This window comes from Pinus tabuliformis, chromosome 1_2 (genome assembly GCF_031772625.1).
Source record: "Pinus tabuliformis cultivar Carrire ecotype Pingquan chromosome 1_2, CPIR1, whole genome shotgun sequence".
Classification (NCBI taxonomy): Eukaryota; Viridiplantae; Streptophyta; class Pinopsida; order Pinales; family Pinaceae; genus Pinus; species Pinus tabuliformis.
The window spans coordinates 665508981-665523375 of NC_142298.1; the positions used below are offsets into that span (position 1 = coordinate 665508981).

The 14395-nt window shown below is 36.3% G+C and overlaps 1 protein-coding gene across 1 annotated transcript in view; it reads left to right on the forward strand.

The window, feature by feature from the left end:
* The first annotated feature begins 6057 nt into the window (after positions 1–6057).
* The window catches only part of LOC149207448 (uncharacterized), a 117416-nt gene continuing 109078 nt past the window's right edge, over positions 6058–14395 (forward strand). Inside the window, exons 1-6 of the mRNA XM_089398042.1 lie at positions 6058–6219; positions 6412–6767; positions 6894–6968; positions 7524–7718; positions 7809–7944; positions 8155–8937. Coding sequence (XP_089254168.1) covers positions 6058–6219; positions 6412–6767; positions 6894–6968; positions 7524–7718; positions 7809–7944; positions 8155–8937 — 1707 coding nt within the window. The remainder of the gene's footprint in view (positions 6220–6411; positions 6768–6893; positions 6969–7523; positions 7719–7808; positions 7945–8154; positions 8938–14395) is intronic.

Below are 14395 nucleotides of genomic sequence, written 5' to 3' on the forward strand. Positions count from 1 at the left end.
AAGGTGCAAACCCAATGTGGGTGAAAACCACCTGCTGCAATTCGTCTCTATCTTCTTTCAATTAGAAACTTATTTTTACAATGTTTCTATACTGGTACAGTCTTATACCAGTATGCAGGCTACTACCTGCAGAAGGCTACAACCTTCTCTCGTTCTCCAGCTTCTCTTGGAAGGGAGCTACAACCCCCTTAGCTCTTGTACTAGCTGAGGTACTAGTACGTATGTGCTGACCTACAGAAGGCTACAACCTTCTCTTTTCTTCCAGGGACCTCGTTTCATAAATTTTTAGACTCGATCCATGTATATTAATAAAACATCAAGAATATATGCATGAACCAACCTCCTTTGTACAAACAAATACTGAATCAACCAATAACTTCTCAGAATATAGTACCAGTAACCAAACACCAATCCTGAACCCAGAATACTGTAGCAATAAACAAAAGCAGCTAAAACATATTTCATGAGATATACGCTACTTCAATATATGGAACCTGTGTGCATACACTTCTATAACAAGGCCATCCAGCGTATACGCTATTTTACACTAGCGAACTAGTGTGTATACGTGCCTCTGCTGCGCTGAACCTGCGTACATATCTATAAAAGATAATTTATCTTTTTACTTATTCAAACATTAGTTATACCCAGATTATCATATTTATAGATTAGGTCATTCGTCAAATATAACAGATCAAAGATTTCACAAAGATACTTCTCTTCAAACCGCCTTAAGATCTTGACCCATCAATAGAACTTATCCTTCTCCTTGCGCTCAGGTTCCTCCTTGATTCAGATCTAGTTATGCACCATAACCCAATGATAGTATTCTCGATCTTGCTCTTCATAAGATATTCAATGCTTCAGTTCCTCCCTTGCCAAATGATCTCCTTCCCTTTTTATAGACTTAGGCCTTACTCACACCATGGTCCAAAACCATAGAGATCCAATACTAGGGACTCAATACCTGGGTTCAACACTTTGGATGCAATACCAAGGACCAAAACCATAGGTTCAAATATGACGGACTAAATACCATGGACCAACCATAAGTTTTCCCACATGTACGCGCTTTTCTTTGCATGAAAGTGTGTGCATACGTATACACGCCTTTTGATCGGTACAACTGCGTGTATATGCGATTTTGTTAAGATGAACCTGCGTCTACCTCATTTTCTTTCATTCTGAGAGCCTGAACTATGATCTACCCTTTGAGTGAGTTTCCATCAAGGACAACACCTGTGCCATAGTGCCAAACCTATGCCATAATGCCAACATAGAAAGGCTAATACATTTTTCATTCATGTATGAAATCATTTAAGACTAGAGAATGTATACATATAAATTACTTATCATGCATGCAACCATAATATCAGTATCATCAAATCCAGCATACACCTACATAACAGGAGGTATACATATAACTTTCTAACTCAATACAAGACCCAATGAGCATCACTTTCACATCATCACATTCTTAAGAATGTAAGACTTAAGAGTGCACTAAAATAAAGGCTAACAATGTACTTGAACTCTAAGTTCTCAAATATGAATCCATGTAGAAGAAATTGTTGGTAAGTTCAATTAAAACAATTCCAATGGAATGCCATCCTCAATGATCCTTTCATGATCAGCTTTTGACATTCTCCATTTTTTAACTTTAAATTATTTTTTTGATTGAACTTCTATCAACTTTATGTGTGTTGCACATACCAAGTGACTATATTGACAACTTATGACATCATGTTGATAGTCTTCGAAGTAAAATTTACTCTCGCTTTGATGAGTTTCTTGGAAAAAACAACCTTTCAGTATAATAGACCCTCTTTCATATATAAAATAGTTATCATCATAGTCTTCCAATAACTTCATCTTTCATTTAGTGCATCACTTCAAATAATACTTGACATTTTCTATGTTGTTAATGGGTGCAACTACAACGAAAACATCTCTGGCACAATAAAACAAGTGTAAATTCATATCGTAATTAACATGAAATTAACTTTATCAACATGGACTTGATTTTATTATCTATTTCTAGATCTCTGTATTTTAGCTATTATCTAGATACTTATACGCAATAATTTTAAAAACATAAAACATATATATATACCCTTTCAAAGAAATTGAAATATTACCTCGTCTAACAAGATCATAAACTCGATCATGTTCATATGATACTATAGTCTCCTTTGATTCCATCTTTTATAATCTTGCAAGTGAAATTTTCCCCTTTGAATTTAGTTTTGTATGTTGCCAATATTTTACATACATATTGTTTTCACAAACATCATTGGATTGTGTGTCCTCTAGGAAAACAGGAAAAAACAAGAATATTTTCTCAAATGCAAACGTATTTCCATAATCCTTTGTTTTAATTGAATGCAATTTTTGAGTCCCTTTTACTATTTCAGCTTCATATGTAATCGATCTACCTACATCTTGGACTCCAATGTGCCATAAAAACCTATAGTAAATGCAAACAAGAATTTAAATATGTTATTTAAAATACAATTTATATATCAAATATAATCATCATGATATTGTTTAAACTATATAATTTATAAATGTTTAAAATTAGAAAATTAATAAAAAATATCAGATATTAAAACTATATACAAGTTAATTTTTATATATGTACATGCAGCCATAGCTCCCATTATGGGTTAGTATGATGGTTTAGTGCACCATCGAACCATTGAACAACTTGTTCAACTGAGAGAAGTCAGTTTGCAGAGTGTTCCATTTGATATCTTAGAGGTGCACATTTTATACATGCCTCTGCACCATCATGTTCTGATGCAGGAGCATCTAGCTCACCATGACCGGGTGAAGTCTCGCCAGGTTGGAAGGTTGACAAGTATCTGGACTGTTTTCTTTTATTTTCTAGATTAAGAAGTCATAAGACAGATAATCCGTTTATTTTATTTTAATTGCTAAAAGACAAAGTTAAGTGTCGATTAGGGTCATTATAAGTTTAATAGAAATAAGTGTCAGTTAGAAATTGATCTGTTAAATTAGGAAAGAAAAAAAACAAAGCTGTCCACAAGCAGAACTTGTAAATAATAACTAAACAGTTACTTAACAAACTATTTCTGTTCAACTGACAAATAGGGACAGTTCGAATTAACTGTAATCCCAACATATAAAAGAAGAGATGTAATACGAAAGCAGGGTTCTACAATTTCACGATATAAAATAAGAGAAACAGATCTATTTTTAAAAGTCGTTTATCTGTATACAAATATTGTCTGTCTGCTGAATGATAATTTTCTTTTCTGCATAATGAATCAAAACTAACAGTATTGACAACTAGAGGGAAGCCAAGGTGAGGTTACAGTGTTTTTTTTTGTATTCTCGAAAAACGAATATGATACAAAGAAATTAACTAACTGTAAAATTGCAAGCGGAAGATGACGTGAAGAAACTCAGTTTAATAAGAGTGTCACCACCAGAGGCTCGGGAATGAACAGAACCGCACACCAAATCAGAGAAGCAACCTACAGGAAAAGGTAATGCTCTCAAAACCAATGACTCCTCGTAATTCTTGTGTAATGAAGCAATAGCACAACTAGTTTTCATTTAACTCGACCCACATTTAATTACAATGTATAACTGTTGACAAACCCCCAAGTGTCGCGTCCAAGAATTGGACAAACCCTGGCCTAGGGTTTGAGAATAGAAACCTCAACATCCAATTGACAAACGAGTGACAGAACAGGTGACCGAGACCAAGAATATACAGGGAAACAACAACAGCGCCCGACAATAATAAACTACCAGACAAAAACTACAGAAAATTTCAAGAAACTAGCCGCATGTTGACAAGCATTGGAGAACCAGAGCCTACCGGAGTTTACGCCATCCTTTTAAGAACTAGAACCCCGAGAACCCACGAGCCCAGGTCGAACTGTGACCTATAAGAGCAACAACGCAATGTCACTATCTGTGCATTACCAATAAACTATCGAAATAGTTGCAAAATGAAAGGGTTTTGGTGCTAGTTACCTGCGCAAGTGGACCGAGTAGCCGAGAAGCAGAGCCAAGTCGAGCAACTGAGACAGAGACCAGATGAGCAACTCTGGCTAATACAAATTTCAACAGGGAAACTTAAATTGAAACAAGGAGGAAGAGAATACCTATTGGAAGCCGCCAAAACTTGGTGATTTGTCACCTGATAGCCGAGAGCAACGAAAAATAAATCAACTGAGCATAGAACAGTTATTATAGGCACCCATTAACCACAACGGAGTGACCAAACTAGAACAGAAGTAACAGCACGACAACGGTGACAGCACAACAAGAGTTGAAGACAGAACCAAGCAAGAACTCAAACTTCTTGACAATATCATGGTAAATAACAGTCGAACGAAACCCGAAGACTTACCGTGGGCGTTAACCAGCGAGCGTGCTAGCAGAAACGAGGAGGTATCAATCCATTGAAGTTTGGTGAACCCACAACCAGGTGAAGAGAGCTTACAGTCATAGAGCAGGCAAAGAACACATTCAAACCCTCACAGCAGTTGAAAAACAAAACCAAACCCTCTCGAATGATCAAAGAACCGGGATATTTTGCCTAAGAACGTGCGGAGGAGCCAGGCCCGAGGCACATCAAGTGGAGTTAAATGCGGCAGTAATTGCCCGCAGCTACAAACCAATACACATCACCAACTTTGCACGTGATCATCGGGAAAAGACCACCGTATTATGTGTTCGGCGACCGCCTATTAAACCCAAGTTACATAGAGTTGTGGGACCGTGAGGTTGGGTTACATCAGAGTGGTATCAGAGCTTTAAGCTGACTGAGGATATGGAAGTAGGATGACAAGGTCGTGGTCGAGGTGGCAGAGGTGTTCGCAGATTGGCAGATGAAGGGTTAAGAGAGGAGGTTAGAATTCTTGCTGCCCGTTTGGAGGCAGTAGAAGCAGGTAGATGGAGAGATCTAGAGTTAGGCAATGCTAGTGAAGAGGAAGTAGAAGAGGCAGCAGATGGACCGGAATGTGAATCCGCAGAAGTGAGATTGTTGAGATCTATTTTATTAGCAAGCAGTAAACCTACACCAGAACTCCCGACGTACGACGGCAGCCTGTCTATCGAGGTTTTGCTAGATTGGATTAGCGAGATGGACAAGTACTTTCTGTGCGAGGAAGTCAGCGAAGACTGTAGAGTCAAATTTGCAAAGACGAAACTGAAGGGACACGTAGCCCTATGGTGGGATAGTTTCCAAAACGAGAGGAGGAGATTGAATAAGGCACCGATCAAAACCTGGTCAAGTATGGTGGCCAAGTTGAAGGGCAGATTTCTACCAAGGGACTATCAGATTTCATTGCACAAGCAGGTGCAGAATATGAGATAGAAAGGACTGACGGTTAAAGAGTACACGGAGGAGTTCTATCGAGTGAATTTGCGGGCAGGATACACGGAGGATACAATAGAAAGAACAGCCAGGTATGTTAATGGGCTGAGGATGGATATTTTAGATGAAATAAGTATTTTATCTCCGAATAATATGGAGGAGGCATATCAAAGCGCAATAAAGGTTGAGGATAAAATTAATAGAAGGCAGAATGCCTGCAGAGGACGAGGGGCCAACAGAGGAAAAGGCCAGTCCTATGGTAGGGGCCGAACTACTAACAGCAATGAGGAAGCTAGCAGTCTGAAAACTTCTGGAACAATAGATAGAGGAGACAGTGCGAGAGGAGACAGATCGTCCTAGCACGGCAGAGGAAATGGTCGAGGCAGGGGGGCTAGTTATCAGTGCTATAGGTGTCATAAGTGGGGGCACTGCTCATTTGAGTGTCCAGAAGCAGAACCAACTGGACAACAGGGTGCGTATGTGGCGCAACCAGATGAAGCAGCAGCACTCCCTCAGGAGGGGAGAACGCTCCAGAGACGGGAGAAGCTTTGGTGCTGTATAAGGTGCTATTGAAACTAGACAAGGAGAATACTGAATAGACACAGCATAAAGCTCTGTTCAGGACGATCTGTAAGTCACTAGGTAAGTGTTCTAAACTAATAATTGACAGCGGAAGTACTGACAATTTAGTGTCCACAGAAATGGTGGAAAAGTTGGAGTTGAAACGCTCAAAGCATCCCAATCCGTATAGAGTTTCATGGCTGCAAAAGGGCCATCAATTGCTGGTGGATGAACAGAGCGAAGTCGAGTTTCAGATAGGCAAATACAAGGACAAAGTTGTCTGTGACATCATGCCAATGGATGTCTGTCACATATTGTTGGGCAGACCTTGGCAATTCGATAGAAAAGTGACCCATGATGGAGTGACGAACTGTTACAAATTCATGAAGGATGGAATCAAGCACACGCTTGTACCTATCAAAGAAGAAGAAGGAGCACCTGAGACAAGTGAAACCAAAGCATTGCTAGTGAGTGGGAAACAGTTTTTAAAACAGGTGGAGGATAGTAAGGTAGGTTATGCGATAGTAAGGAAAGCCAGGACAGTCCTGCTACATACAAAAATATTAGACTTACCCATAAAGATTCAACAAATGTTGGAGGAGTTTGCGGACATAGTTGTAGACGACTTTCCAGACAAGTTACCCCCCAAGCGAAGCATTAGTCATCACATTGACTTCATACTCGGAGCCAGCTTGCCGAATAAAGCGACATACCGAATGAGTCCCAAGGATAATGAAGAAATCAGGAAGCAAGTACAGGAGCTGTTGGACAAGGGTTTGATAAGGGAGAGCTTAAGCCCTTGTGCTGTTCCAACAGTTCTCGCTCCCAAGAAGGGAGGAGAGTGGCAGATGTGCACCGATTCAAGGGCCATCAATAAAATCACCATCCGGTACAGATTTCCACTACCACGGATGGATGATATGATGGATTGTTTAAGTGGGGCAGCTTATTTCTCGAAGATAGATTTAAAAAGCAGGTACCATCAGATTCGGATACGAGAGGGTGATGAATGGAAGACAGCCTTTAAGATCAATGAGGGGTTGTACGAATGGTTGGTCATGCCATTTGGGATAAGAAATGCACCTAGTACATTCATCAGGTTAATGAATGAGATGTTGAAGGAGTATATTGGGAAGTTCGTAATCGTTTACTTGGATGACATCCTTATTTTTAGCAGGACAAGAGAAGAACACCTACATCATGTGCGTAAGGTACTGGAAAAATTACAGCAGAACAAATTGCTGATAAAGTTGAAGAAATGTACTTTTCTGCAAAAGGAATTAATCTATTTGGGGTTTGTGGTAGCAGAAAATGAACTGAAGATGGATCCGGAGAAGGTGGCAGCGATAGTAAATTGGCCATCTCCGAAAAATCTGTTTGAGGTACGTAGCTTTCATGGATTGGCAAGTTTTTATAGGAAGTTTATCAAGAATTTCAGCAAAATTTGTGCACCCATGCTAGATACCATCAAAAAGGCCAGCCAACCTTTTCGGTGGACAGAAGCAGCAGAGTGAAGTTTCCAGTTGTTGAAGAGGAAGATTACTGAGAGGCCAATCCGACGGCTACCAGATTTACAGAAGTTGTTTCAAGTTTGTTGTGATGCTAGCGGGACAGCAATCGAGGCTGTGCTCAGTCAAGAAGACAAGCCTGTGGCATTCTTCAGCGAGAAGCTGAACGAGAGTAGGCAGAAATACTCTTCATATGATAAAGAGTTTTATGTTGTTGTACAGGCATTAAAACACTGGAGGCATTATTTATTGGGAAATGAATTCGTGCTGTTCTCGGATAATTCTGCACTACAGTATGTAATGCAGTAGCACAAACTCAACCACAAACACGCCAAATGGGTAGAGTACTTACAGAGTTTCAATTTCGTACTGAAGCACATTAGCGGGCAAGAAAATAAGGTCACAGACGCATTGAGTAGGAAAGCTCTACTTCTGCAGGAAAGCATTGTACAAGTGCTAGGTTTTGAGCACTTACAGGATCTATACCAGACAGATACAGATTTTAAGGAGGCCTATGAGGTGTGCCAAAACCCTTTAGTGAGAGACAATAGTCCTTGGTTGGACTACAATCTACAGGAAAAATTGTTGTTTAAGGGAGGACAGCTATGCATACCTGACTGCTCGATGAGGGAGAATATTATTCGTGAGAAACATAGCGGAGGTTTGGCCAGACATTTCGGCATGAATAAGACCCTCGAATAGCTTAGTCACTTTTATTTTTGGCCCAAGATGTGGCGAGATGTACAACGTTTTGTGGCCAAATGCAAAGTGCGCCAGTTGGCAAAGGGGCAGAGCCAGAACACAGGATTGTATGCACCATTACCTGTTCCAAGCAGACTGTGGGATTTAGTCAGTTTGGATTTCGTTTTAGGTCTACCAAAGACACAGCGAGGATATGATTCAGTAATGGTAGTGGTGGACAGGTTTTCAAAAATGGCACATTTTATACCTTGTCGAAAAACCAGTGACGCCACCCATGTGGCCCACTTATTTTTCAATGAAATTGTCAGGTTACATGGATTGCCTAAATCTATCCTTTCAGACAGGGACGTGAACTTCACGGGACACTTTTGGCGTACCTTATGGAAGAAAATGGACACACAGCTAAACTACAGTTCTGCATATCACCCGCAAACCAACGGGCAGACAGAAGTTGTGAACAGGAGTTTGGGAAACCTGTTATGCAGTTTAGTCAGGGAGAATTCACGGATGTGGGACCGGGTGCTAGCACAGGCAGAGTTTGCCTATAACAACTCGCCTAACCGCAGCACAGGTTTCAGTCCCTTTCAGATCCTGTATGGCATGCATCCACGCGGAGTGCACGAACTGCGGGACCTTGGATTACAGGAAAGGCGAAGTGCAGACAGGGAAGATTTCGCTAATGCGATGAGGGATTTGCATGAACAGGTAAAGATGAAGTTACAGGACAGCAGCATAAAGTACAAACAACAGCACAATTTGACGTGGGGGACGAAGTCCTTGCACATTTACGCAAAGAGCGTTTCCCCAAAGGTACGTACAATAAATTAAAATATAAAAAGATAGGTCCCTGTAAGATTCTTCGAAAATTTTCAGCGAATGCCTACGAGATACAGCTACCACCCGGAATAGGTATTTCACCTATCTTCAATGTAGCAAACCTGTTCCCGTACACGGCTGACCCAGAGGGAAAGGAAGAAGATGGAACCATGCAACCTACATGGCGTACCCAGGAAGACGAGGAAGCTTGGAAGAGACAGATGCCTTACGTTCAACCTCCCGAGATCGAAAGCATTCTCGACACTCAGGTGGTTAAACGAACTCGGCGGAAAGAGTATATGCAGTACCTGGTCAAGTGGAAGAACCGTCCCATCGAGGACAGTTCATGGCTTGACGCCAGGCAGATTGAACAGACAGGAACTTCCGTTGAGAAGCTCATGGACCGGAGCCATGATTTCTTTTTACCCCGGGAGCCTGATGCAGGAGCATCTAGCTCACCATGACCGGGTGAAGTCTCGCCAGGTTGGAAGGTTGACAAGTATCTGGAATGTTTTCTTTTATTTTCTAGTTTAAGAAGTCATAAGACAGATAGTCTGTTTATTTTATTTTAATTGCTAAAAGACAAATTTAAGTGTCGGTTAGGGCCATTATAAGTTTAATAGAAATAAGTGTCAGTTAGAAATTGATCTGTTAAATTAGGAAAGAAAAAAAACAAAACTGTCCACAAGCAGAACTTGTAAATAATAACTAAACAGTTACTTAACAAACTATTTCTGTTCAACTGACAAACAGGGACAGTTCAAATTAACTGTAATCCCAACATATAAAAGAAGAGATGTAATACAAAAGCAGGGTTCTGCAATTTCACGATATAAAATAAGAGAAACAGATCTATTTTTAAAAGTCGTTTATCTGTATACAAATATTGTCTGTCTGCTGAATGATAAAATTTTCTTTTTTGCATAACGAATCAAAACTAACAGTATTGACAACTAGGGGAAGCCACGGTGAGGTTACAGTGTTTTTTTTTTGTATTCTCAACAAATGAGCAGGCTACAAAGAAATTAACTGACTGTACAATTGCAAGTGGAAGATGACGTGAAGAAACTCAGTTTAATAGGAGTGTCACCACCAGAGGCTCGGGAATGAATAGAACCGCACACCAAATCAGAGAAGCAACCTACAGGACAATTTAATGCTCTCAAAACCAATGACTCCTCGTAATTCCTGTGTAATGAAGCAATAGCACAACCAGTTCTCATTTAAGTCGACCAACATTTAATTACAATGTATAACTGTTGACAAACCCCCAAGTGCCGCGTCCAAGAATTGGACAAACCCTGGCCTAGGGTTTGAGAATAGAAACCCCAACATCCAATCGACAAACGACTGACCAGAACAGGTGACCGAGACCAAGAATATACAGGGAAACAACAACAGCGCATGGCAATAATAAACGACCAGACAAAAACTACAGAAAAGTTCAAGAAACTAGTCGCATGTTGACAAGCATGGAGAACCAGAGCCTACCGGAGTTTACGCCATCCTTTTAAGAACTAGAACCCGGAGAACCCACGAGCCCAGGTCGAACTGTGACCTGCAAGAGCAACAGTGCAATCTCACTAAGTGTGCATTACCAATAAACCATCGAAACAGTTGCAAAATGAAAGGGTTTTGGTGCTAGTTACCTGCGCAAGTGGACTGAGTAGCCGAGAAGCAGAGCCAAGTCGAGCAACTGAGACAGAGACCAGAGGAGCAACTCTAGTTAATACAAATTTCAATAGGGAAACTTAAATTGAAACAAGGAGGAAGAGAATACCTATTGGAAGCCATCGAAACCTAGTGATTTGTCACCTGATAGCCGAGAGCGACGAAAAATAAATCAACCGAGCATAAAACAGTTATTACAGGCACCCATTAACCACAGCAGAGTGACCAAACCAGAACAGAAGTAACAACATGACAACGGTGACAGCACAACAAGAGTTGAAGACAGAACCAAGCAAGAACTCAAACTTCTTGACAATATCATGGTCAAGAACAGTCGAACGAAACCCAAAGACTTACCGTGGGCGTTAACCAGCGAGCGTGCTAGCAGAAACGAGGAGCTATCAATCCATTGAAGTTTGGTGAACCCACAACCAGGTGCAGAGAACTTACAGTCATAGAACAGGCAAAGAACACATTCAAACCCTCACAGCAGTCGAACAACAGAACCGAACCCTCTCGAATGATCAAAGAACCAGGATATTTTTCCTAAGAATACGCGGAGGAGCCAGGCCCGAGGCACATCGGGTGGAGTTAAATGCAGCAGTAATTGTCCGCAGCTACAAACCAATACACATCACCAACTTTGCACATGATCACCGGGAAAAGACCATCGTATTATGTGTCCCGTGACCGCCGATTAAACCCAAGTTACATAGAGTTGTGGGACCGTGAGGTTGGGTTACATCATGTTCTCCTTTTCCATGACGAGTCTCAAAGAAATTCCAACAATGTTTAATGTGGGTTTTCTTATGAAGATGACACAACCAAAAGAACAATCGTGAGGAATTGAATTGAATTGTGCATTCATCTCACCATATCCAATGTTCATTGAATTTTATTCCATGACCTTTCAATGAGTCGTAAATCTTATGAAAACAATGTTGTACAAAATTTATAAAAGTGATATTCTTTAATAACATGTCGATTCTCACTGGTGCTTTCTATATGATCAACATTTTATTTAGCATGTCTATATAGAACATGGAAAAGCATAAAGACATGGTGAGAATGATAATATTCACTTTGTATTTCATTTTTTACAACAAATGTGTAATTATCTTCAAAATCAACGGTTGATAAAATGGTCCTTGGTGGAAAAATTTCATAGGTTCGAATCGAAGGTCCTGCCATCAGACTCTATGCGAACGCTTAATGTAATAGATTTATTACACATAAAAGAATAAATTTATTATCTAATAGATTTAATATATTAGATTAATTATATTTTATGTAATAGATTTATTACAAAGATTTATGAAAATAATAGATTTTCTAGGTTATACATTTATTATGTTTTATGCAATCGATTTACTACATAGTTTTATGTAATTTTATGTAATTATATATTTATTACATAGTTTTATGTAAGTTTATTACACGAATTTATTTTACATAGATTTATTAAATCTAATGCATTCTATTGCATAAAAGAATATGCAAAACAATCACGACATTAAATTACATAATAGATTTTGTATGAAATTTATTTTATGTATTAAATACATTGCATTTTATATTAGATTTAGTATATTTTATGTAATAGAATACGCAGGAAAAAAATAGATTCATTATGTAATAGATTTATTATGCAATATGAAATATATTAATCATTTACCAATATGATTTATTTTATGCAATTACAAATATGATTTATTTTAAATAATTTTATATAATAGATTTAAAAATTTTATTTTATATGCTAAATACATATTTATTATATTTTATATAATAGATTTATATTTTAGTTATAGATTTATATTTATGTAATTAATATCTCAATTAATTTGAATTACTAAACATATTAATTAAATTCTTATGTGTAACATTTATAGTAGATTAATGACTATACATTAAATCACATAAATGTAACCTTTAAAACCATTATATATTAAAACAATGTTTTGCATTAAATCATTATCTTAAATTGCACATTATTATATAAAATTAATATACATTAAACTACACAATATTGTATTGATAACGTGTTAAAGACTAAAAAAAGACTATATTAAAATGATTGGAACCATTATAAGTTAAAACAATGTTTTCTATTAAATCAGTAATGTTTTGTATAAAATTAATGTATATTAAATTACAAATTATTATTATCAAATCAAAAAATGTATATCTTAATATCAAATTAGATATATCAAATTAAATGTACTAAATGCAAATTTATTATATTTTATGTAATAAATTTATTATACATATTATTTATCATGCAATAAATTTATTTTATATATATATATATATATATATATTTATTTTATATTTTATGTAATAAATTTATATTTTAATTACATGTTTATATTTATGTAAATAATACCTTAATTAATTTTAATTAATGAATATATTAATTAAATTACTATTTATAAAATTGATAGTAAACTAATCACTATACATTAAATCATAAAAAATACAGAGTAATGTGTAAGACCATTATATATTAAAATAATGTTTTACATCACATCATTATATATTATATTAAATTACAAATTAATATATAAAATTAATGTATTAAATAAAGTTTTTAGGTAGAAATTATATGAGATAATTTTTTGGTCAAAAAATTCTCCCATGTGATTTCTACCGAAAAACTTTGTTTAATTCATTATGGATCACAGACACTTAAATATAAAAATTAATATATGTTAAAATACACACTATTATATTGATGATTTTTTTAAAGACAAAATAATTTAATATATAAAATTAATGTATGTTAATTTATTTATTTTTGTAAGCGAGTGCGGGACCTTTACATTTTTTTCCAACATACAACATTATTCCAACATACAACATCAATCACCTCTTGGGTGGGGGGACCTTTACATTTTTTTCCAACATACAACATTATTCCAACATACAACATCAATCACCTCTGCAGGACTCGAACTTGGGTGGGGGGTGCAACAGCCATCCGCCCCTACCATTACATCATGCACGTCATGTGCTAATGTATGTTAAATTACACACTATTATATTGATGATTTTTTTTAAAGGCCACTATTATATAGATGATTTTTTTAAAGGCCAAAGAGCGACTACATTAAAACGATTTGGTCAAATTATAGGTTAAAAGGATGTTTTGTTAGTAAATCGCTAATATTTTGAAATACATTTATTACATAGATTTATATAATTAGTTTTAATCCACTCGTGTCAACTCTATAAAAAGTTAATAATGAATATAAATATTAAAAATTGTCATAGAAATTATTGATATTGATATTGATATTGATATTGATATTGATATTGATATTGATATTAATAATAATAATAATAATAATAATAATAATAATAATAATAATATTAATATTAATATTAATATTAATATTTGTGAATTCAATTTAGTCTTTTTAATCTACTAGTGTCAACTCTATAGAAAGTTAATAATAAATCTAAATATTTAAAATTGATATAGAAATTATTAATATTGATATGGATATTAATATTAATATTATTATAATTATTTCATATTTTAATATTAATATTGATATTATTGTTTAATATTAATATGAAACATCAGTAACAATATTAATATTATAAATTAATTAATATTAAACATCAATATCTTTGTGAATGTTAATTAATAATAAATATAGACATTAATGTTAAACTTAGAAATTTATATAAAAATAAATTATGCATTTATACATTAATGTGAACAATATCACTAAATATCAATATAAATATTTTTAATGAACGTTAAGCTTGATAA